The sequence below is a fragment of the Typopeltis vanoorti genome, chromosome 1 (genome assembly GCF_054136105.1).
Source record: "Typopeltis vanoorti isolate ZY-2024b chromosome 1, IOZ_Tvanoo_1.0, whole genome shotgun sequence".
NCBI lineage: Eukaryota > Metazoa > Arthropoda > Arachnida > Uropygi > Thelyphonidae > Typopeltis > Typopeltis vanoorti.
Genome location: NC_143549.1, coordinates 157,612,426 through 157,636,874, shown reverse-complemented (window position 1 = coordinate 157,636,874; position 24,449 = coordinate 157,612,426). Strand labels below are relative to the sequence as shown.

The 24,449-nt window shown below is 36.0% G+C and overlaps 1 protein-coding gene across 2 annotated transcripts in view; it reads right to left on the bottom strand.

Moving 5' to 3' along the window:
* sp3 (phosphatidylinositide phosphatase spermathreecae) overlaps positions 1-24,449 on the bottom strand; it is a 400,619-nt gene that overhangs the window by 109,277 nt on the left and 266,893 nt on the right. For both annotated transcript variants that reach the window (XM_090394946.1, XM_090394954.1), the window contains exons 12-13: positions 20,230-20,300; positions 2,650-2,895 (exon numbers count right to left, since the gene is read on the bottom strand). In XM_090394946.1, the coding sequence (XP_090251072.1) occupies positions 2,650-2,895; positions 20,230-20,300 (317 nt within the window). The remainder of the gene's footprint in view (positions 1-2,649; positions 2,896-20,229; positions 20,301-24,449) is intronic.

Genomic DNA, 24,449 nt, shown 5'->3' with positions numbered 1-24,449 from the left:
AACCACCAGCTCAGATTAGCTCTGCTTAGTGTTGAATATTAACAATGCCAACTTTTATCTGATATCTTCATTTTTCTAACATAGGTTCTATCAGACTGCTTTCTAGTTGTTGCCTCCAATCCTCTTACTTCTTATCCCACTCTCAGATCTATATGTTAATACTGGTTTAAACAGTACCTTGTCAGCAAACTTTCTTATAGTGAATATGCAAGACCACAGAAATATGTTGAGCGTTTATTTTTCACTTGGTTAGACTATAATAAGTTTAGTTTAATCCTTTATCCAAGTGTGAGCAAACAAAGTTTGCACCTGAAAGTATCTTCAGGACTGAGCTAAGGTGGTGCAACACCAAGGCAACTCGTGGCAAAGGTGGAGAAAGCTGCCCTGGCTCCCACTGATGAGACTTCAATAAAGGTCGAACTGGTATGGGTAGTGGCCCATGCCTTAATGCATAGCATTACACATATCCGCAAGGAGATGTGCTTTGCATTATGGGAGATACTGAGATAGGAGTGATGATAGCTTTCTCCACCTTTGCCACGAGTTGCTTTGGTGTTGCACTACCTTAGCTCAGTCCTGAAGATACTTTCAAGGTGCAAACTTTGTTTGCTCACACTTGGATAAAGGATTAAACTAAACTTATTATAGACCACAGAAATAGTTTATTATAGTGGATAGTTTTCTACCGTGAATTTTCTTTAGAAAAAAGATTATGCCTGTGGGAGTTTTCATGTGAAGTTTGTTATAGTGGGTAAATTCATTATAGAGTTTGCTGTAGAGCTGACGAGACTCAACTGTAATGACAGCAAATATGTCATTTTGGTTGATTTCCATTCTGTTTCATATAAAATTATTCAAATAGCTTCCCACCAGACTAGCTTTATTTTTTTTAAACTCATTCTATTATTGTATTCACATTTAGTCAGCATCAATAAAAACTGGACTTAAGTAGCTAAAATTCCCACCTGCTCTATAAGGTCACTGCTGAAAATTGCAGATGACTGCTTTCTTGCCTAATTTCACAGTATCGTTTTAATGTCCATTTTCATAATAAATTAATCACAGTAATTACTTAATTTGGCTTAAGACTCTCTGAATACTTTTATAGTAGGTTTACCTAAGAAGATGTTATCACCTGCACATGGTAAAGAACTATGTTTAATAACCCCTATTTGGATATCAGGTTTAATATCACTTTCATTAATATAAAGAAGAGTGGAGACAGTATACATCTAATCATACATGTTATTTATAATTAAACATTTTCTTGCACATCTTTTAAATCTAACTGCTATTCAATTTACATCATATAAATTTATTTTTAACAGAATTTCCTTTGGCATCTTATTGCGTGCTTTTTTAAAATTTTAAAATCTTGGATTTTACATTGTGACCAAAGCTTTCAGGATTATGCAGTATAACACCACTGTAAAACATATTACTCCAAAACTAGAAATTATTATTATTATTTGACACCTCCAGGGAGTCCAAAGATTCACTGGGGGAGGGCACTTGCTCTACAACTCTGTCTCCACCAACTGACTGCAACTACACCAACGGCATCTACCACCAACCACCACTAGTATTTCCACAGACAATCACAAACATTCATGCCCACAGTGGGATTTGAACCCGAAGCCTTCTGGCTGGAGAGCGGATATGTTAACCACTCGGCCAGCCTGGCTGGCCGAGTGGTTAGCGTATCCTAAATCCTAATTATATTCCCATGACTTCTCAAATTTTTTAAAGTATAAACCTGAACTTGTAAATTTTTAATCGTTAAACTACTTGTTTCTTCACCAATTTATATCCCCCCTCCCTATTGGGGGGGGATATAAATTGGTACAACAAGAATTCTACTCCATCTCAGATTCTACATTGTGACCAAAGATTCCAGGATTATGCAGTAGAACACCACTGTAAAACGTATTACTCCATATTAAAGTATTTCAGATCTAATACCAACTCCAGCTGCTCTTCTGATTTCTAATCTCTTCCCCTCACTTTCAGCACTGAAATATACTCATGTATCCCTGCTGTATATTTTCTATCACAGTTCTGTTGCTGATGACATTATTTAATAATGTTCCAAAACAACCAGAATCTTTATCTAAGAACTAAAATAGAGGCATGAAGAGTCTGCTTAGCTCCTCTTCAATTCAGCAACATTAACATCTGTAATTCTTCTACTACCTCTACTTATTTTCAATGATTATCTTCAAGTCTTTTGAGTATGATATTGCTCCACTAGCTGACTTTTTTTGCTGTTCACTCTAGTCCTTTCATGAAAATAATGGGGAGAGACGAACCAGTGTAACCAGGCAAAATAATGCCTAGCAGACAGAATAATACCTAGCCATTTTGTACCATCATAATGTAAAGGTATTTGCAGTTTTAGCTAATAAAGAATATAATTTGGTTAGCGAATGTCCCAAACTGCCATCCCATCCTTGGTCATTAGTAACTAAATATACACTAATAATGAGCTGTGAGGACTGCTTCTAAGTCCCATCTGGACAAGCAATGTTACAAATTGAATAAACACATAAAATTATGGTGTTAAATAAAATATTTAAATGAACACATTCATTTAAATATTGGAAATTCTTTCCCTTTCACTCATCCACAGAGAATTATTTCACTACTCACACAGGATCTGCATCAATCAGTGCCCAGCCTCCTAACACAACCTCAGTTTCAGGAATGAGAATTTTTTTGCAGTCTTCAATTAGTTGCTTTACTCTCTCATGATATTCCTGTTCTGAACCATCAATTTCCAAATCTGCTTCTTCTCTTTCTGGACTAATAGCATTAATATCCTCAGTGACAGGATTACCCAACATGAGATCAATAGTAGCTTGGCGATAGGCATCTTTAAATCTATTTACATAATATCTAGCAAAGGGAAAAATATCTAAAATTGGTATATTATCTTCAATGTTTTTCTTTAAAAATTTAAGAAAGAATTGAATATAAAAATTTTAATTTTTATAATCTATATTAACTGCATAAAACAAGATATGTAATCATGCTTAAAATCTGAAAAATAAATTCAAGAAATTGAACATTACTTAATACATTAAAACATTTCAAGGTAGATTTTCCAACAGTAAGTACATATTAGTCTATATAAATATATCCAGAGTGAAATAATGCTTAAATTTGTTCAGCAGGAGGACCTGCTCAGTTGCAGTTTGATTTATCGTGAAAGTGAGAAAGTTGAGAATTAATAACAAAATTAGTTTTCACTTCTGAGTTTCATATCTAAATGAATAAAAAAAAAAACCAATATAATTTTTAAAAATATGCAATATTACTATAAAATTTAAAATTAATAATAAACACAATAAATCCAAAATCAGTAGAATTTTGGAGGAAGAAATTCAGGTATATGAAGAAGAGGTACTACAACTGTTGCATAAACCGAACATGAATATCGCAATAGGGACTGATAGAATATCAGCATGATGCTAAAAGAGTGCTTAACTGAACTGGCTGTTCCTTTTCTTCAGTATTACTGGAGTAGTGATGAAAATTTTAGAAATTGGTAGGAGACTGCATACAGAAACAGGATGAGAGAGAATCTATAACTTGCAATGAACAGCATAGGTTTACTAAGGGAAAGTTACATGTGAGTAACCTGCTCGTATTTTATAATAAGGTCAAGTTAAAACAAAAGGGAATGGATGTTGAAAGTTTATTTTTCACTTGGTTAGACTATAATAAATTTAGTTTAATCCTTTATCCAAGTGTGAGCAAACAAGGTTTGCGCCTGAAAATATCTTCAGGACTGGAGTAAGGAAGTACAACACCAGGCAACTCATAGGAAAGGTGGGCCAAGCTAACATCACTCTTATCTCAGTATCTCCCATAATGCAAAACACATCTCCTTGCGGATATGTATAATGTTATGCATTAAGGGAAGGGCCACTACCCAGACTAGGTTCGACCTTCATTGAGGTCTCTCTTCAGTGGGAGCCAGGCCCAGATAGGTAAAGATGACCTCGCCATTGCTTCTGCCTAGTATCTCCACTTCTGGGCCTGGCTCCCACTGAAGAGACCTCAATAAAGGTCAAAACTAGTCTGGGTAGTGGCCCTTCCCTTAATGCATAACATTATACATATCCACAAGGAGATGTGTTTTGCATTATAGGAGATACTGAGATAGGAGTGATGTTAGCTTGGTCCACCTTTGCTACGAGTTGCCCGGTGTTGTACTACCTTACCCCAGTCCTGAAGATATTTTCATGCGCAAACTTTGTTTGTTCACACTTGGATAAAGGATTAAACTAAATTTATTAAAAGGGAATGGATATACCATGATACTTTTATACTTTTGACTGCTGCATAAGTTGGAGGATATGGGATTAGTTTATAAATTACTAATCTGGAAAGAATGGCTGAGTGACAAATATTGAAAAGCAGTATATGGGGAATGTGGGGGTCTACAAGATTAAAAGTGATCGGTGATGTACCCCAGGGATCAGTCCTAAGTCCACTGGAATTCAATCTTCACATTAATGATACTGAGAACAATTTAACACATAACATATGGCTATTTACTGATGATGCTAAGATAGGCAGGGTATCAGGAATGAAACTGACATGTAGTACTTGAAGAATGATCTGAACAAGCTGGAATTTTGGGCATGTGAAAATGGCTATCAGTTCAATGTTAGTAAATGTAAGGTATGCACTTTGATGTAATGAGATATCCAATGGCATATTTTATTCGTGGGATTATGACAGGAAAAGCGAACTAGACTAGGGATCTTGAAGTTTTAGTATATAGGAAGTGGAAGTTCAGGGGTCATATAGCAAAATTGTGAATACAACTTGGAGGATAATTGCAATGCTGAAACCAACACTAACATGAAAGAATAAGAAAGTCATTTTGTCTTTTTACAAGGCATTCATATGAAATACGAACTCATCAGGACTACTACGTACAGATCTGGTCTTCTGGTTTCTGAGATGATGCAAATACAGTGGAGAGAGTACAAAAGAGAGCATTAAAGACAGTATCAGGACTGTGGAATGTAGATTATGAGGTGAGAAAGAGAATTTTTGGAATGCAAATGTTAACAGACAAGTGAATAATAATAATAGGAGTAATATCATAGTGACCTATAAACAAATTTTAAATCATAAAGGATTCCAGTAGATGGAATTGCACATTTTATGCAGAAGCGCGGCAGTAGTGCCCAGCGTCTGTGTGCAAAACTTTAGTTGGCGCCCCTATCCCCCCCCCCTCCAATAAAAAAATCACTTTAAAAAAACGTTTTTTTTTTTTTTAAATATTTCCTAATCTTTGGTGCCTTTACTATCCTGGCACCTGTGTGTGTCGCACACATTGCACATATGGCTGGCATGCCCCTGATTTTATGGAGGATTGGGGAGAGGATAAGAGGACATGCATGTTAGTTGAGAATGAATGCAGTCAAGAAAGAGATCAGAGGTAGCTTTTTCTCTCATAGAGTAGTGCATGACTGGAATGGCTTGACTTTCGAGGCTGTGAGTGCAAATAGCATGAATGAATTCAAGAGGAAGTATGATGTGGTGTGAGTGACAAGTAATCTCCCTCATTCGGTCTGACTCTCTCTCTCTTGTAATAATAATTCAAAATTCATACCATGGTACCATGACTCATTTTCCTGTACTTTTATTTCTTAAATAAAATAGTGTCGTTAGGTTTCAAAAGCTTCCAAAAATATTTGCGATATATAAGATGCATTTTTACATATAAGAAAAATAAGAAATCAAACATTCTATGAATTAGAAGAACTAGGAATCAAAGTAAAACCATAGTGGGAATCTATACAACAAGCTCAGATATTTCTGTTTTTAATTTATCTACAATACTTAAAATTTTTGTAATTAATTTTCAAATGTTACTTCACTAAAGCTTTCATATTTCCTTTCCTTTTCTTTCATTATAAATTGGATTATAACTTAATTATCATGTAGATCTTTCACTTTTACTGACAAAATGCAGTTTTTGATGAAGCATATAATAATCAAAACAAAGATATCAAGACTACTTGAAAAAAAAAAAAAAAAGTTAAATAAAATAAAATACGAGGTAGGTTCCAAAAATTTCCAGCCTGTTATACAAAAATTTGAATCAATTTTAAAAAGCTGTGAAAGATGGATAGCACCATCTATGGGGAGCTTAATTTACTAGTATCAACTCTCTACTGTGTCATTCAATTGGAGGCACTCATTTGACTAACAAGGCGGCACTTTAAGTAGTTGTAACGTTATTAGAGATTGAGTACTGTGCTGTGATAAAGTTTTTCACCAAAGAAGGACTTTCTCCAAGTGCTATCAAACAGCGATTGGATGGTGTTTATGGAGAAACTTCTCTTTAATATTCCACCATGAAGGAATGGGCTAAACAATTTCACCTAGGAAGAGAGCATCCAAGATGATCCTCATTATGGTCAGCCTGTGGAAGTGATGACTGAGGAAAATGTCTCTTGTTGAGGAGGAACTGCTCAGTGACAGATGGCTGAAGCTGAAAGAAATCTCAGCAAGGTTGGGGCTTTCTATAACAACCACTCGCATCATTCATGAGAAGCTTCACATCACAAAGGTCAGTGCAAGGTGGGTGCCCCGACTTCTCTCTTCAATTCAAAAGGAGCATCATGTGACCTGCTATCCCAAGGTTTTAGAGCTTTGTCAAAGGAATCACAGGCAAGTGCTGGAATCCATTGTCACAAGGAATGAAACCATGGTCCTTTATTATGATCCTCTTTCCAAAGGAAATCCATGGAGTGATTTCTTGGTGGCACTTTGCAAACCAGGCAAAGTGCCACCAAGAAAATCATGGCAACAATCTTTTGGGATTGCTAGGGAATTCTCTTGATTGAATATACGGAAAGGAATACTACCATGAATGCAGAATATTATGATTCACTCCTGCACAACGCCATAAAGGAGAAGAGATGAGGAATGCTTAGTCATGTTGTTCGCCTGCTTCACAACAATGCTCCACTCCATACGGCTATTGTTGCAAAGGCTGCAATGAAGAACTGTGGCTTCCAGGAGATTGAACACCCACCCCAGATCTAGTACCCAGTGACTACTACCTGTACTCAAAATGGAAAAAAGACCTTCAAGGAAGAAAATTTGCAGATGACAATGAGGTGAAAGATGCAGTTTTAGTTTAGGTCATTTTGCAGGCAAAAGTACAGATGATTTTTTCAAGGGCATAGAAATATTAATTCAAAGATGTGAAAAGTGTGTTGAAGTAAAGGGAGATTATATTGAAAAGGACACAGTTGCTTTCTTTTTATCACCTCTAAAAGTTAGCCAGGCCAGAACCAACCTCGTAAATCTTAAAAGAACTCCTCACATTTAACAATGTATATTATTCAGATATTAACTTCTTTGGCATCAGTAACATATGCAAAATTAATGAAAATACTAAGAACTTCATTTTCTGATACATATAAGGCTATAAATTCTTTTAGTACTGAGGGCTTCAATTTTAGGATATTACTAACAATAATGAGGAGCCTCCGTAGCTCAGTTGGTATAGACGAAGCCCTTCGGTCACAAATATCTGGGTTCGATTCCCATCAGTGACATAAGGAACCTTCGTCTGTTCTCTTTCAATGAAAAGCAAGTTAGCCAGTCTTATACAGAGGGAGGGGATTTTTTCACCTGGAAACTCGGGTTTTTCGTCTCCCAGAACAGGCAAACCAACCCTGTGAACACGTGCATCTACAGACAGAGGTCACACCGGGAGGCATAGGGCTAACCACTTTATCCTCGAGTTACGGTTGTGAAGTCCAAGAATACCTGAAAAGGTCATGGGCACTTAAGTGCCTTTTAGGACCACTGATAGGATAGGAAACTAACAATAATGAGTGTCAATTCATTTTTGAAATTTTGAAATAGCATAGGTTAAAGAAGCCGGAAGTAATCATTGAGTTCCTGACATGTACCCTCAGAGGGTGTACAGGATATTTATGATAGAACTACATGAAAAATTATATCATTACTAACTTCCTATCGATATTTTCCTCCAAATTAATCTGTTATCCATCAAGACTCCAATATTATCAGATCTTATATTTCTGTCTTCTACGGAACTTTTTACTGCATCAATTCTGCTAGATATTGGTCTTGCTATGGATCTTTTTCCTGCCATCCTGGCAAAGAACACTTGTTTTGCTAATCTTTCCTCTTTCATTCTGTTTAGGTGTTGACCTGAGATTAGTTCGGCTAACAATGTTATTTTTAATTATCATAGTGCTGATGTCATTTCTTGACTGCCCTAATCTTTCTCAAAACTCTCATATCAGTCTCCAGTCAGAGTGATGTAGCATTTTACTTCTACTTCTCATAACACAGCTCTCAGATCTATAAGTTAAAATTGGTTTGAACACTGTTTTATATATAGCAATGGTTAGTATTATTATTTTTATTCAGCCTTTCATGGAGTCAAAAGACTAATCGTGGGAAGTCCTTCTTAGGAAACACAAAATCTATCATACCGCTCCTTGAACTCATTGACCGTTCTTCCTCTAACCACTCTCTCAGACAATGCATTCCATGGTTCAACCACCCTCCATGCAAAGAAACCACTCCTCACCCTCTTGCAACTTCCAGGTATTGCCCCTTGTCATGGCTCCTCCTTCCAAGCGAAAGAACTTCCCAATGTCTACCCTGTAACTGCCTCACAACAGTTTAAAATTCTCGATCATATCACCTCTCCTTCCTTCATATCCACCAAACTCTGCAGTTCACATTCCCTCAGTCGATCCTCATAACCAACATTGTATAGCTGAAACCATCTTTGTTATCCCCCTATGTAACCTTTCCACAGTTATTTAATCCCCTTCAAATCCTGGGGAGCAAATTTGAGAACAACAGTCTAAGTGTGGTCTGATCAGAATCTTATACAACGGAATGATAACTCTTTTATCTCTGCAGGTCAGCATCCTTCTCATTTTTGCAGCAATCCTCTGTGTTACCTTCATCGCCTTTGCAATATGCTCCCTTAATTTCAGTTTTCTATCAATCATCATCCCCAGATTTCATCTCACCTACTTCTTCCAGTATAGCTTCTCCAATCGAGTATGGATACCAAACTTCCAAGACTTTACATTTTGCTGCATTAAACTGACACCCCATTCATTTTCCCATCTGTCTAGTTTATTCGAATCCTCTTGCAGGACTGCCACATCTGCACTATTACTGATAACCTTCCCAGCTTCACATCATCCGCAAACAACTGAATATCCCATTGCAATTCATTGACAATGTCATTGATATAAAGGTTTAACAATACAGGTCCAAGTACTGAGCCCTGTGGAACCCTACTTGTAACCTTCTGCTTCCTTAATATTACCCCACCATACACAACTCTCTGATACCTATCAGACAACCAATCCTGAATCCACTAACCCAACATCTAAACCCATGTGCTACAACTAAAATATCAGCTTATAATGTAGCACCCTGTCAAATGCCTTTGCAAAATCCAAAAAAATGGCAGTATATGCCTTTCCCTCATCAACTGCTCTTGTCACTTTATTATAAAAGGCAATCATATTACTAAAGCAAGAGCACCCCTTAACAAATCCATGTTGATTCTCACAGATAACATTACCCTCATCTGCCCAACACTGTATATATATTGTCCCTCACTAATTTCTCCAAGACCTTAACAACTACTGATGACACACAAACTGGCCTATAATTAGACACTTCCAGTCTGCTACCACCCTGTGCTGCGGCACTATCTTACCTTCCTTCCATTCCTTGGGTACCTTTCCTACAGCCAGATTTTTATTGTAGAGTCAGGTCAATGGTGCTGTCAGTTCTTTAGCACATTCTCTCAAAACCCATGGTGAAATACCATCATCCCACAGCTTTACTGATATCCAGAGTACTCAGTATTTGGAACGCACTCTCCTCTTGCACCTCTAAACCTTGAACCCCTCCTTACCTCTCTCTCTAGTATTAAAGCTTACTTCTCCAGGAAACACTCCAATAAAGTGTTCATTGAACAACTCCACTATGTCCTCTGCATCAGTCACTCTATTCCCATTTTTATCCCACAATGTCATTCTTCCACAATCATTTCTTCTCCTAATGGCCACATAACTAAAAAATTCCCTTGCATTTTCTTTGAATCTTAGTGCCAATCTCTTCTCATATTCCAGTTTTGCCTTCCTCACCATACTACTCACTCTCCTGGACTGAGTCTTATATTCTTCATGCATCTGCTCTCCACCCCTCTCCTTATATCTCTTCCATAATCTCTTTTTCAACTGCAGTTCCTGTTTGATATTGTTTGTCATCCACTTTACACCAAATTGTGTCCACTTCTTCACTCATGGAATACAGCTTACTATTGCTGTTAACAAATATTCCTTCACAATTTCCCAAGCACTAATGACATCCTGGCCTTCCAATTCTGCCCTCCATGGAACTACCCCTAGTTGATACCTAAAACAATTTTAATCACCTGCTTTATAATTCCACAAACGTTCCCTTTTCTTTGATACACCTGCATGTCTATTCATCTTCCAAGTCAAAACCACATGGTCACTCTCTCCAACTAGTGGGAGAGATATCATCTCACTTATTATCAGCTCTTCCGATGCTATGACCAAATCCAAAACTCTTGAACCTCGTGTTCCCTCTATTACATGTTGCCTAAGCCATTTGTCCCCTCAAGAATTCTAGAAATTCCATCTCCTTATTACTACATGCATTTTCCTCTTTCCAGCTTATACTGCTGTAGTTAAAATCTCCCATAACAATCATTCTTCTTTCACTTACCAAGCTCAACTGCCTAACATCTAATGCTCCCCACCCTCTGTGCTCCTTGGTTTGTAGCAACACCCCACTAATATCCTGTCTTGGCCACTTCTACCTTACACCATATGCTTTCAAAACCATCAGTGTCACTGCCTTCCAAAGTCTCCACTCTTAAAGGACATAAGTCATCACTTATCATAAGCAATACTCCACACCACGTTTTCCTTTCCTATCCTGCCGAAAAACCCTGTTACTTCAATTCCTGTTATTATATCATCTTCCATCAAACACGTCTCAGAGATCCCAATGATCTTCGGCCAGGCTGATGCTATCAGCGCCACCAATTCATCTCCTTTATTTCGGATACTCCTGGCATTAGTATAAAGCATAAAAATGTCACTGCTTCTATGCCTATCATTATCCCCTCTCAACCCCATGGACTCAGAGTTACCTGATGTCATCCCCCCTTCCCCCTAGAACCCATTCCCACAAGAGGCCATCCCTGCTACCATCCACCCTGGGAATTCTAGTTTCCCCTGCATTGACACACTGACTTGTTCATAAAACAGCAATTTCTCCAGATGCCTTCCTTCTTCCTTATTCAAATGCAAGTGGTCTCTTGCATACAGTTATCTTCTGTCCTCAAATGCCTCCAAGCATCCATATATTCTAATCCTCTCTTCTGACAAATTCTGGCTATTATGCTATTCAGTATTTTGACTAATTTTTCTCTTATTCCATATAAATTTATTCTGTTGACTTCCTACCATACCAGATTTGCTAATTCTGCTGTCTATTTCCATATTTTTAATTTGACATCTTCACTAAAAATTGTGCGTAAATAGCCGAAATGTTTTACTTGTTCTGTAGTTTCTCCATTCAGAATGTAGTTAATGGTTTCAATGTTTGTGCCTATCTTCATTGTCCTTGTCTTTTTATTGCCAATAAAATTTAGTCATAAAATATAGTCAGGGAATCCTGTAGACTTGTATTGGATTCATTTATTTAGAAGTATAACATCATTGGCATAAAGTACAGAGTTCAGATTAACATCCAATTCTGATATCAAGTTTAATACCACTTTCCTTCATAATACGATCGATATACAGGGTGTTCGGGATAAATTTGACAGTTTCGTAAGGAAAAAGAAAATCTTCTTTGTATCTATTAAATTTAATGAATTGACAAAAAAACATTACAGGCAGAGTTAATTACAATACTATCAACAAGATTTACTCAAAATAACCACCATTAGCATCGATCACAGCTTCAATTCTGCTTCGGAACCTCGAACAAGCTGATGCTACAGTCTCCCTGGGAAGGGCCGCAAAAACTGTTTTAATTTTATCCATTAACTGGGCTTTTGTATTACTGGAAGTGCGATTGGTGTCTTTTTCAACTGCGCCCCATACAAAATAATCCATGGGGTTAAGGTCTGGGGAGTTTGGAGGCCAAACATTTGGACTGGTGAAGTCGTAGAAATTTTCAGACAACCATTTTTGACTTTTCCCAGAGGTGTGGCAAGGGGCCGAATCCTGCTGCCATACATACGGCCTACCATTGGCTACCCTTGTTATCCAGGGCTTGACTACAGTTAGCAACTCCACGAACAAAGCCCGAATTCCAATGCCAGGGTTCTTCAACACCTGTTCCTGCAGATTTGCGAGGAATTCTGCTGTACGAACGCAATCAGATCGTCTGCTAGGGATCTTTCTTCTTGCTACATCCTCGTAGTCACCATTGCAAGTCTCTAGTTCATGCCTGATTGTTTTTACTGTATTCAGGGAGCATTGGGCAGCAGTCGTAATATCCTTATTTTGATGGCGGGCACGAATCATCACGATACAAGTTATTCTCTTCCATGATTCAGGTGGGTTCCAGCTATCCATCCTTTCTGACATCTTGTATATGAATGAAGAAGGGTCCAAACTTTTAAATGAAGAGAAGTGTGTGTTAATACATGTAACTTACGGAAAAATATAATTAATTATAAATATGTCAAATTTATCCCGAACACCCTGTAAATGATGAATAACAGTTAAGATAATGTACATCCTTGTCTCACAGCTGATTTAACATCAATTCTAACAGCTGAGTTACAACTCAAAGATAGACTATATACAGCCCAATATAATGTCCTCTTTACATCCGATAACTATAGCATTTTGAACAGTTTTTCTCTTTGATACCTTGTCATATGCCTTTTTCAAATCTACCTAACTTAAATAACAGATCCTTGTTATATTCATGATTTCTCAAGAATGTGTCTTAAAATGAACGTCTGATCCTGACAACCTGTGTTTGGCTTGAACCTAGCTTGTTCTTCTCTGAGTTTCCTTTTTACAATTTTTTATTAACTTTTTTCAAGAAAATCTTGTATAAATCTTATCAGGAATGCTCAATAGGGAAATTCCTCTGTAATTCTCACATTCCATTTTATTTATCAGGTAAGTAGACATATCGGTACACAATAAATAACGGAAAAAACTCACGTAGAAAGATTATTTATTAGTATAATTTTCGGCTGTGTGTCACAGGCATCCTCAGTACATTAAGCTCAAAATTAAACACTAACTGACAATTCCAAAAAGTGCCACCTAAGTAGCTGGTGTAAGATAACTAAAAAGGTCAATAACTTTCCTTTAAAAAAAAAAAAAAAAAAAAAAAAAAAATTAATACAATAAAAAATTAGGAAAGATTAGCTGATTTGTAAAGTACTATCTCCCATAAAGGGGACAGACGTAAGCCGTCGGATCTGTTTAAGTTAGGAGAATGAAGTAGAGTTTCACGTTTACTTAAGTATAAAGAGCTAATAAGCTTCATTTCGGCAATGAAAACATTACTTAAATTAAGGGGATATTAAATCCTACATAGTTTTAAAACCGAATAAGAAACTCAAAGATTGGAATCAGAGAGTTTCTTGCCGAATATAGTAAACTATAAAGTATCGGTGACACTAGCGATCTGAACTTCCGATAGGAATAGCGATAAGAATAGCGATCTGAACTTCCCCCACCTTTGCAAAGAGTCGTCTGGTATTGTACTACATACTAGGATCACTTGCATTGGCTGACGCTAGTGTCGCCGATACTTTATAGTTTACTATATTCGGCAAGAAACTCTCTGATTCCAATCTTTGAGTTTCTTATTCGGTTTTAAAACTATGTGGGATTTAATATCCCCTTAATTTAAGTAATGTTTTCATTGCCGAAATGAAGCTTATTAGCTCTTTATACTTAAGTAACTTAACGGTTGCACCTGTTTGGAAAACTCGTTCGCAGAGTACATAAGTTCTTTTCGCTATACACTTTGGTATTAGGTCTAGCTACTCACTGATGAAGCCTCAAAAAAGGCTGAAACCGGTGTGGGTAGTGACCTCCCTCCATAATGTAATAACAGCATACATTTCCTAGGAAATGTGTGTTTACATTATGGAAAATACCTTAGAATAGCGATCTGAACTTCCCCCACCTTTGCAAAGAGTCGTCCGGTATTGTACTACATACTAGGATCACTTGCATTGGCTAACGCTAGTGTCGCCGATACTTTATAGTTTACTATATTCGGCAAGAAACTCTCTGATTCCAATCATTGAGTTTCTTATTCGGTTTTAAAACTATGTGGGATTTAATATCCCCTTAATTTAAGTAATGTTTTCATTGCCGAAATGAAGCTTATTAGCTCTTTATACTTAAGTAAACGTGAAACTCTACTTCATTCTCCTAACTTAAACAGATCCGACGGCTTACGTCTGTCCCCTTTATGGGAGATAGTACTTTACAAATCAGCTAATCTTTCCTAACTTTTTATTGTATTAATTTTTTTTTTTTTTTAGGAAAGTTATTGACCTTTTTAGTTATCTTACACCAGCTACTTAGGTGGTGCTTTTTGGAATTGTCAGTTAGTGTTTAATTTTGAGCTTAATGTACTGAGGATGCCTGTGACACACAGGCGAAAATTATACTAATAAATAATCTTTCTACGTGAATTTTTTCCGTTATTTTCTGGTCAAATGTCACCTAATCCAGCACATTTCTACATTTCAAGTTTTTTATGACTTTTTCTACTTCAAGTACGGATATGTGTTCCTGACCGCATTACTGATGAGTATTTTCTACCACCATGCTGTCACTTCGTTTTGACAATTTTCATATGGCAACCTTTCAAAGTAATTACTCCAGACATCTTGAATATCTTTATCTTCAGTTTTCATGTCACCATTATCATCTGATTCCTTTTACAGTACTCTTTCTTTAATTTCAGAGTTTTTTCTACAGCCTCCAGAATACTTTGTCACCTTTCTGATATTTATTGTCTATGTTATTTTCAAAGTCTTCCCGTGACTTTTGTTTAGCTAGTTTTACACAGTGCTTCACTTTCTTACATTCGTCTCTGTATTCACCAAGAGCACAAACCGACTTACTTGTCAGGAATATTCGATATGCTTTGTTCTTTTCCTTGATTGCCTCCAACCTCTTGAGTCTACCTGAAGTTGGAAGTATGTGGTATATTTATATCAGAAAGGAATGTTAGTTTACTTTAAATAATTAAACACAGAACATGTTCTGGTAGCACTGGTGTATTTCATAGTAATAGTGGAGTTGTTCTGTTTTAAATTATGGTAAAAACTACTAAGGTAATGAGGCTGTTGTGTGGATCGTCTATTAAAGAACCCCCTCCTCCCCTTTTTATGTGATCCCATCCTTCAGTACATTAAAATCATAAGTGGAATTAGGGTCGGGTCTCTATTTTTTAATATTAATTTTATATTTTTTTTGTATTTTTTCGTAATCTGAAAATCTTGTCATAGAGACCAAACACGGGACTTTTCTGAAGGCTCTAATAAGTAGACTGGTGGTCTTGCAGCAAGCAATGAAATTGCCATCTAAAGACAATCACAAACATTCATGCCCATAACTGGATTCAAACCTGCAGCCTACTGATTGAAGAATAGATACACTAACCACTCAGTCAATCATGCCAGTAATGCAAGTTGAAAAACCCTGTCACCACCATATAAAACCAGTTAACTCAACTTCAGCTGAAAATCCTTATAAAGATTGTTCATATCTTAAATGGGATTCAAACACATTCCAACCAAAATGCAACATCAATATCAACTGAGCTAAGATGACTTACAGAGAAAGTTGGATACAAAAATTAGGCAAAAGGATTTACATTAATGTGTTATATTCTTTCTCTCTCTCTCTCTCTCTCACACACACACACACACACACACACACACACACACACATGCAGGGAGAGAGAGTGCTAGTGCTAAACCTCATTAAAAGAAACTAAAGTACCATTTACAAATACAGATAAGTGATTAATAAAGAGCAATCCATATTTGTATTAATAGGCACTAATTGCACCTAATATTTGGAAAGGACTATCTCCTTTTTGTAAATTATAATGGAGATATTGCAGCAAAGTGTAAGGTCTTGAGGTTTGGGACACATCAATGGGACGCTGCATACTCTATTGGAGGAGCTATACTGGAGGAAGTACGGGAGACGAGAGATCTGGGTTGATGATTGATAGAAACCTGAAATTCAGGGGACATATTGCAAAGGTGGTGAAAGTAACAGAGAGGATTGCTGCAATAATAAGGACACTGACCTGCAGAGATAAAAGGGTTATCATTCCATTGTATAACACCCTGATCAGACCACACTTACACTATTGTTCTCAGATTTGGTCCCCAGGATTGGAAGGGGATAAATTAACTGTGGAAAGGGTACAAAGGTAGTCTTGAAACAAAGATGGTTTCAAGACTGTACAATGTTAGTTATGAGGATCGGCTGAGGGAATGTGGACTGCTGAGTTTGGTGGATAGAAGAAGGAGAGGTGATATGATTGAGACTTTTAAACTGTTGAGTGGCAGTTACAGGGTTGACACTGGGGAGTTCTTTCGCTTGGCTGAACAGCAGGAAGGAGTGATGACAAAAGGTGGCCATCCCTGAAAGTTATGAAAGGAAACTGTGAGCAAGAGGGTGAGGAGTGGTTTCTTTGCATGGAGGGTGGTTGAACCATGGAATGAATTGCCTGATAGAATGGTGAGAGTGAGAATGGTCAATGAGTTTAAGGAGTAGTATGATAGACTTTGTGTTTCCTAGGAGGGACCTCCAACGATGGGTCTTGATAGACTTGTCTTTCCTAGGAAGGACCTCCCGTGATGAGTCTTTTGACTCCTTGGAGGCCTAAATAATAATAATATATTTTGGGTCATTTTTTTTCCACAAAGTGTTATCAAAGATTTCATTTTGCCAATAAAATCACTACCTGCTAAAATATTTCAGGGATTAACAAAAGTCTGTTACCCTTGAAGTATTTGTAAATCACATTAACAAATTATGATATTCAAAGCATTTTTCTTTTTGGAGAACAACTTTACTCAGAAAGTAAGTAAGAGACCATTGCAACTTATGTGCTGTTCTCTGCATTCTGTATTATAAAATTGCTTTTCCTTCTGAGAAAGTGTATTATTTTCTGAGTAGCAATATTTTATAACTACAGAGTTTATTACTCTACAAAGTCCTCTCTAGCCTGCACCTCTTGAATGCACAGTACTCAGTTTCTTTCCACTGGAAAGTTGAACTCAATGCAGCAGATATAGTCACTCTTGCAGGAGGAAGTGAAGTCTGTGAATATGATTTGCTTAACAAGAAGTGTTCACTAAATTCTTTTCTTCTGTAAAAACCAGTTCAATTCAAACCTGAATTAAAACTTCCTGATCTACATAATCAGTTATAACTTTCATGCATGACTTTACAATGTGCAATTAATACAAAGCTTGGATATTTTTAAATTATATTAATATCTGTGCCAATTTAAAAAAAAAATTTATAACTTATAACATACTAATAAGATATTTTGCTTTTTGATGTTAATAACAGGCAACGTATCATCACTGAACCATGGTATCCAAAACTTATCACCCATGGTTACTATGAATCAGAACTTTTACAGGAACACAGGTTCAAGAAAAAAATATAGATTATTGGACCTTTTGACAAATACTGCTTCTCAATTGACTCTTCCAATTTTATGAGGAACTGCAAAAGTAGAATCTGAATAAGCTTTGCAGAAATATTTACACAATTGGAAGTAAAGAAATTCCAACTGTATAAATTCTGTTGGTTTTGGAATATTTTTTTTTTCTCTCTTTCAGTTTCAAATTAGCAAGACTTACTTACTGTTCTAAAAAAGTGATAACAAAAGATGAAATTTTGTTTATGCATTGTCTTGTCAGATGTCATCTCCTTTCAGGAGGCTGACCATCATGAGCTTCCACTAAGTACAGTTTTGTGCTTCTCTTTTACATTCTTTATAAGACAAAAAGGTCTAGTCCTTAATATTTCCCATCCAATCAGTTCTTTGTCTTCCTCTTCTTTTTCCTTGTATCATTCCATCTAGAAGTGTTTTTTGTAGAGATTCATGCCTTAGTATGTGACAAAGGTAGGTGGTTTTCCATTTCTTAATGGTTTTCAGAGTCCTATCTTCTCCAATCATCTCTAATATTACTAAATTAGTTTTTTTTTGGCAGTCCATGGGACTTTAAGGATCTTCTGAGGATCCACATCTCAAAGGCTTTTAGTTTATTTTCACAGTATTTTGATATTGTCCAGGTTTCTGCTTCATATAGCACTGTTGACCATACATAGCATTTGCAGCCTAATTCTTGTTTTTGTGTGAATTTCCCTTGAGGTCACAATGTTTTTCATGCTAATGAAGGTTGATATATAGCAATTTCCTTATCACACTTTCCATTCTCTGTAATTAGTTGATCTAAATATATATAATTCTCTACTTGATCTAAGGTATTTCTTTTGATTTTAATATTTATGTCAGGTATTTTCTCATTTTCTCTTGTTATCAGCATGGTTTTGGTTTTTTTGAAGTTGAAATTAAGTCCATATTTTTCACTTCGTTTCAGCATCTCTTCTCATAGGTTTTGAAGATCTTTTTTATTTTCAGCCAGCAGTACTGTATGCATATTTTAAGTTGTTTATATTTCTGCCTCCTATGCTGACTCCTTTAAATTCTTCTAATTGCTGGAAAATATTTTCATTACAGGGGTTAGACAACATAGGAGAAAGAACACAGCCTTGTCTGACACCCTTCTTTACTGGGAATTCCTCTGCCTAATATTTTTATTGAGGCAGTTTGTTCCTAATATATATTTATCAGTAATCTGGTATCTTTACCATCTACTCCTAATTTTTTTTAATGAATTCTATTAGTTGTTCATGTTCTATATTGTCAAAGGCCTTTGTGTGGTCAATAAAACATGAGTAGACATCTTTTTGCTTCCCCAGGTATCTTTCTATAATAGTTTTAATGTTGAAGAGTCCTTCTCTAGTACCTTTATTTTCCTGAAAACCATATTGCATTTCATTAATTTCCAATTTGCTCTTCACTGCATGTCATATGACATTTGTTTTCCCATTTCTATTTTATTCTCGGTCTCTCTCTCTTCTCTGCAAAGCCCCCCCCCCCCCCCCCTAGAAAAAATGGAATTTCAATTTTAAATTTGGTCATTCACTACCACCTGCAAAATGAAAATACCAGTTGAACATAATTGGAATTTCAGCATAACATAACCTCTGACATGTAAGAAGGATGACAATGAAAGATCATATGAAATTACTGTACACAGTGACCTGATAATAAACTTAGTTATTTCCACATATATAAATGAGAGGTCAAATTATTTAATATGACCAGCAAAGTTGAATACATAATCACCAGCTAAAGTGAAACTGATTATTATTATTATTATTATTTTTTTTTAAGTTTAACCATTTTTAGCACTAATAATATAAATTCACCGTTACTTCTGATGTAAATTTCTTTTTATTATGAAATAAATATTATGAACTGGAACCCAACATTATTTTATGAAACTATTCAAATTATTACCAAACAGCTTAATTCACACAGCAATACATAATAAACTAAAATCTCTAATCTTACACAAACGGTATCACACTTACTCACTCCCACACAAATTCATTAAATATAGAGATCTCATAATTATGTGACCTTCAAATAACAAAACTCTCGGTTAATCAATCCATGAGTGAGTTAGCATGTCTTCTAACTTCTAGAATAGCACTATGTAACTACAGATAAAGTTAACAAACCAGCATATCAATTTCCCAATACAATAGATAACTGAGAGATTACCATACAGTCAACTTTCACTACAGCAAACGCATAAGGATTACAGCAATATTTGTTATTGTGGATAGTTTGCTATAGTGAACAGCAAGTGATCTACTATAACTATCCACTTTTTAGAATAGCATTGCACCTATGAAGCACTAGTCAGGATTATTCAGTAGTTCGTTATAGTGGTGTTTGATGTAGTGAGATTCAACCATATTTGCTTACTAAATACAGTTAGCAAGAATAAAGTTCTCATTTCAGAACTCTGAAACCTACCGATTTGCAGAATTATAACCATCTTTCATTACACCAGCTAATCTTCTTTCTCCTGTTCTTGTGAAATCACCCTAAAGCCAAAATATATATAAGCTATAAAGTGCAGTTAATCTGAATTTATTTACCCATATAGTAAAAATTATAATATAAACTTAATGAAATATAATAAAAAAAAAATTTTCATATTTTTTCTTATCAGATCTCTACCTCCATTTGTATGATGTGGAGATGTAATTTCACACACACACACATTAAAAATGCATAAAAAGACATTGAATCAGATGAACCACTGAATAGATTGCAAAGAACCTGTTTATAGGCAACACATCCCACCAATGAGTACAAAAATGCTTCAAATGCTTCTCTCCATTAACTCCTAACTGGTAGGAAAACTGCTTTTCTTCTTTCCTGTGCTGTAGATACACAGTACTTATCAATCGAACATTTCAGTAAATTGTTTCTAGCTCACATACCAAAAATATAAAAGTAAACCTAAACCTTTTCTAGCTCATGTGCCAAATTAAAACAAGTATGCAAGAATGCATGTATGCGCATGCGTGCGCACACACGATCCTATCACAGAGATGGGGAATAGCATCAAAATCAGTCACATTAGGCATGTGGTGCATTTGCTTGGCATACTAGATCCCTGATAATGGTGGAGTGATGGCTGAATGCTGCAGCCTAGTTGAATACTGTTACTGATCAAATACTTATCAATGCAATGGTTGCTTCAAAATTGATGTGCCTTATCAAAAGACAAAGATCACATAGAATGATTCCATTAGCATCAGGCTGATACAACCATTCTATTGGCTGCTCAGTCATCTCATTTGAAATGAGAATATTTGGGATGAGTTGTAATGATTCTTGACAACGGGAATCTTCCACAGTCTGAATGGAGGTGATTACAGGATGTGGCCAACTCAATCGTAATGAACCAGGAGGCTTTCGGACAAGCTAACAAATAACCCTATTGCCACTTAATATGCCAAATCATATTTGGAGATAGTCAGTACAATATGCTGGAGGACACAGTTAAGGCCACATTCTAACAAGAAACCAAGCATTCCTTTTGTAGAAGTCATATTCTTAGGTCATTCATTCATTCATTCATTCTACATGCTCCTGCTCTATAAGTTTTAAAACATCATCAACCAATAAAATGCACACTATCAAAAATAGCAGTAGCACTACAACTTGGGGGGGGGGGGGGTGAAGAGATACCAACAATGCAATCAACATGCTCAAAACGAACCCTCAAAACAATAAACTTACAAATTCAGAGCAAAAGTTCGAGGCTATCTTGTAAAAAGATTGCTGTTACAAAGCTCCAGAAAGATCGGTGATTTTTTGTTGATTTATTAACTTTTTCTTAGATTAACTGGTGTATCTTTAGTATATTATTGTAGTTTTTTTAGTGAATTTATTGTACTAGTGCATTTAATAACATAATTATAGTTAGTTTTTATTCTTAAGAATGGTGCCAAAAAGTTGCACAAAAGGGCTCAAGTACAAGTTGTTACTATTGGGGAGAACCTTTGTTCTGATGAGCAGAAACATTGCTACAGCGATAAGGATATGACATTGGAAATATCATGCTTAAAAGAAATTATTAGAAAATCAACCAGAGAATTGGAAATGAAAAATCATTTAACAAAAATTAAACAAAGCACTGAACTTGGTAATAAAAATAATAACAACAAGGTTATTATTTCCTTGTTGTTAGTATATAACAAGATAAGCTAATGAAAATCTAAAAAAAAAAAGGTGATATGGTAAAGGTGATTCAATTATAAAATTTGCAATTGCTGAGAGATTCACTACTTCTGGCTTCCCAGGGATAAAAATTAAAGGTATAACAAATGTAATAGAAGAACAGAAAAGAAAAAGACATGGTAGTTCTTGGTGAAACTAATAATTTAAGTAGCGACAAACATGGTATGAGAGAAGATATGAAAGGTCTGTTGGAAGAAGAGAGAAAGAAATGTGAAAGAGTAAAAATTGTTGTTTGCTACTTAGATATGATGGTACGAAGTTAGGAAGGAGGACAATGATAAGAAATGATTCAATGTGCAGGGTGTGTAGAAGAAATGGATGCGAGTTTTTAAATGTTTGGAGTGCATGTGGTAGCAGAAAATACTTGTATAACAGGGATGGTCTGCATTTGAATGGATTTGGTATTGGGAGTCTGAAAAAAGTAATTATTTACTGGGATGAAACCTAATGCAGAGTCAAGGAAACAAAATCATTAAGGAAGGAATAAGAAATATGTATGTGAAAGTTTTGCTATGGTATGCAAATGTGATAATGATTTGAATGACTTTTAACATGGTCATGCATCTGACAAAAGGATGGAAACGTATACTTTGGGTTCAAACTTTTTGAGTATGCTTTAGAAGGGAAAAGAGAAAATTCTACAACAAGGCTAGGTATTTTGTGGTGTCTATATACAAATGCTATGAGCATCAGAAACAAATGGGTTAAATTTGTTTCTGATGCTCATATAGTGAAAGCCAAAGCTCATATAGTGAAAGCCAAGTTTCACTATTGGCAATAGTGAAACTTGGCTTCTTTTTCTTCCTTTTTGTAATATTGATCCCATACACAAGAGGTTGAAGTACTATAAGCATATCAGTGCTGTGTGGGTTGCAAATTATGATTGATATTGAAGCTAACTTTTTTTTTTTTTTTTTTTTGAAGAGTTGCAGGTTGTAGTTGTTTGGGAATGCTTCATTCCAGAGGAAAGGTTGGATGAAATAAAAGAGTAAGAATAGAAGCAGGTTTCGTGTGTTTGTATTTGTGCAGTAAAGAGATTCTGGGAAGCTGCTGCTCTGTGTTAACAAGTACAACAGAAAGCAGAGGAATGATGGTTGCCAATTCAATGGAGCAGTGACCATTGAAGCAACTGTATTTTTGAAGGAAATTATAATATAGACTAATAAAAACTAAAATAAACTGAATTAATACTTCCAATATTTCAGAAAGTAAAATGACCATAGTCAGGGAACAAAATATAATAAGACGTGCACACAGGTACTACACTAAACAATGAAGTATGTCAACTAAGAGCAGGCCTACTAAAGTCCTAAATAGTGCCCCTTAGTGGGCTAAATGTGTGTGTGTGGGGGGGGGGGGGTGATTAGCTGTGTTCTCCTACCAGGATCTTGGATGACTAGCCATCAGTCATGCTTGTAGCATGTTGAACATAGTTAAAGCCTGGGATGGATTTCTGTGGTGGACTGGCAACCTACAACACTGTAAAAAACCCTGATGGAATCGATATAGATGGCAGTGCCAATATTTCAATGAAGTCTGGAGGGCCATACCCAGGAAGTCTCAGTATCATGCCTACACATGGACCCCCCTCCCAGGAAACATGGTGTCATAATGAGCCACGGCAAAGTTGATACTGAGCAAAGAGCTGGCAGAAAGCTATAAAATGCATCTCCCAAGATGTTATGTGGCCAGCGTGGGAGATTAGGCCATAACTCCTACACTTCAATGCCAAGAAGAAGAAAGAAAGGCCATAAAGCTCAAGATTGGCCAGAATGGGCAATCACTGGAAGCGACTAAATTTCCCAAACTATATGACTACTCTGATCGAAACCATTTATGGAGCCCAGAGTATGATGCAGTGGGGAAGCTTTCCCAAATAATAAGCAATACTGGAATAGCCCAAAGAATTCATAAATATAACAGTAATCAATACAATCCTCTTTTCCTCTATGTAGGAACATTTAATTGTCGAACACTTAAAGAAGAGGAAGATCTTACCATCTTACAGCAAGAACTAAAACATTAAATGGGACATCATACGCAGGATGAACATTTAACAAAACTAAAAAATGGAGACTACTTATACTATTATGGGAAAACTAAAGGACAATACAGAGTGGGATTTTTAATTAAGAAAACAATTACACACATTATACACATTACACTTAAAATAAACTCTAAACTTAAAATCAGGATCATCCAAATATATGCTCCCACCTCATCCCACACTGATGAAGAGATAGAAGCATTTTATGACTCACTGCAGCACACTCTATATAAAAAAAGAAATAGCAATCAAACTTTACAATAGTAATGGGCGATTTTAATGCCAAAGTAGTTCATCCCATTCACCAAATAGATACAATAGGACATATATGGTACAAGCAGCAACTCAGGAATAGCTCTTACAGAATTCTCTATCAGTAACAAGCTTTATATTA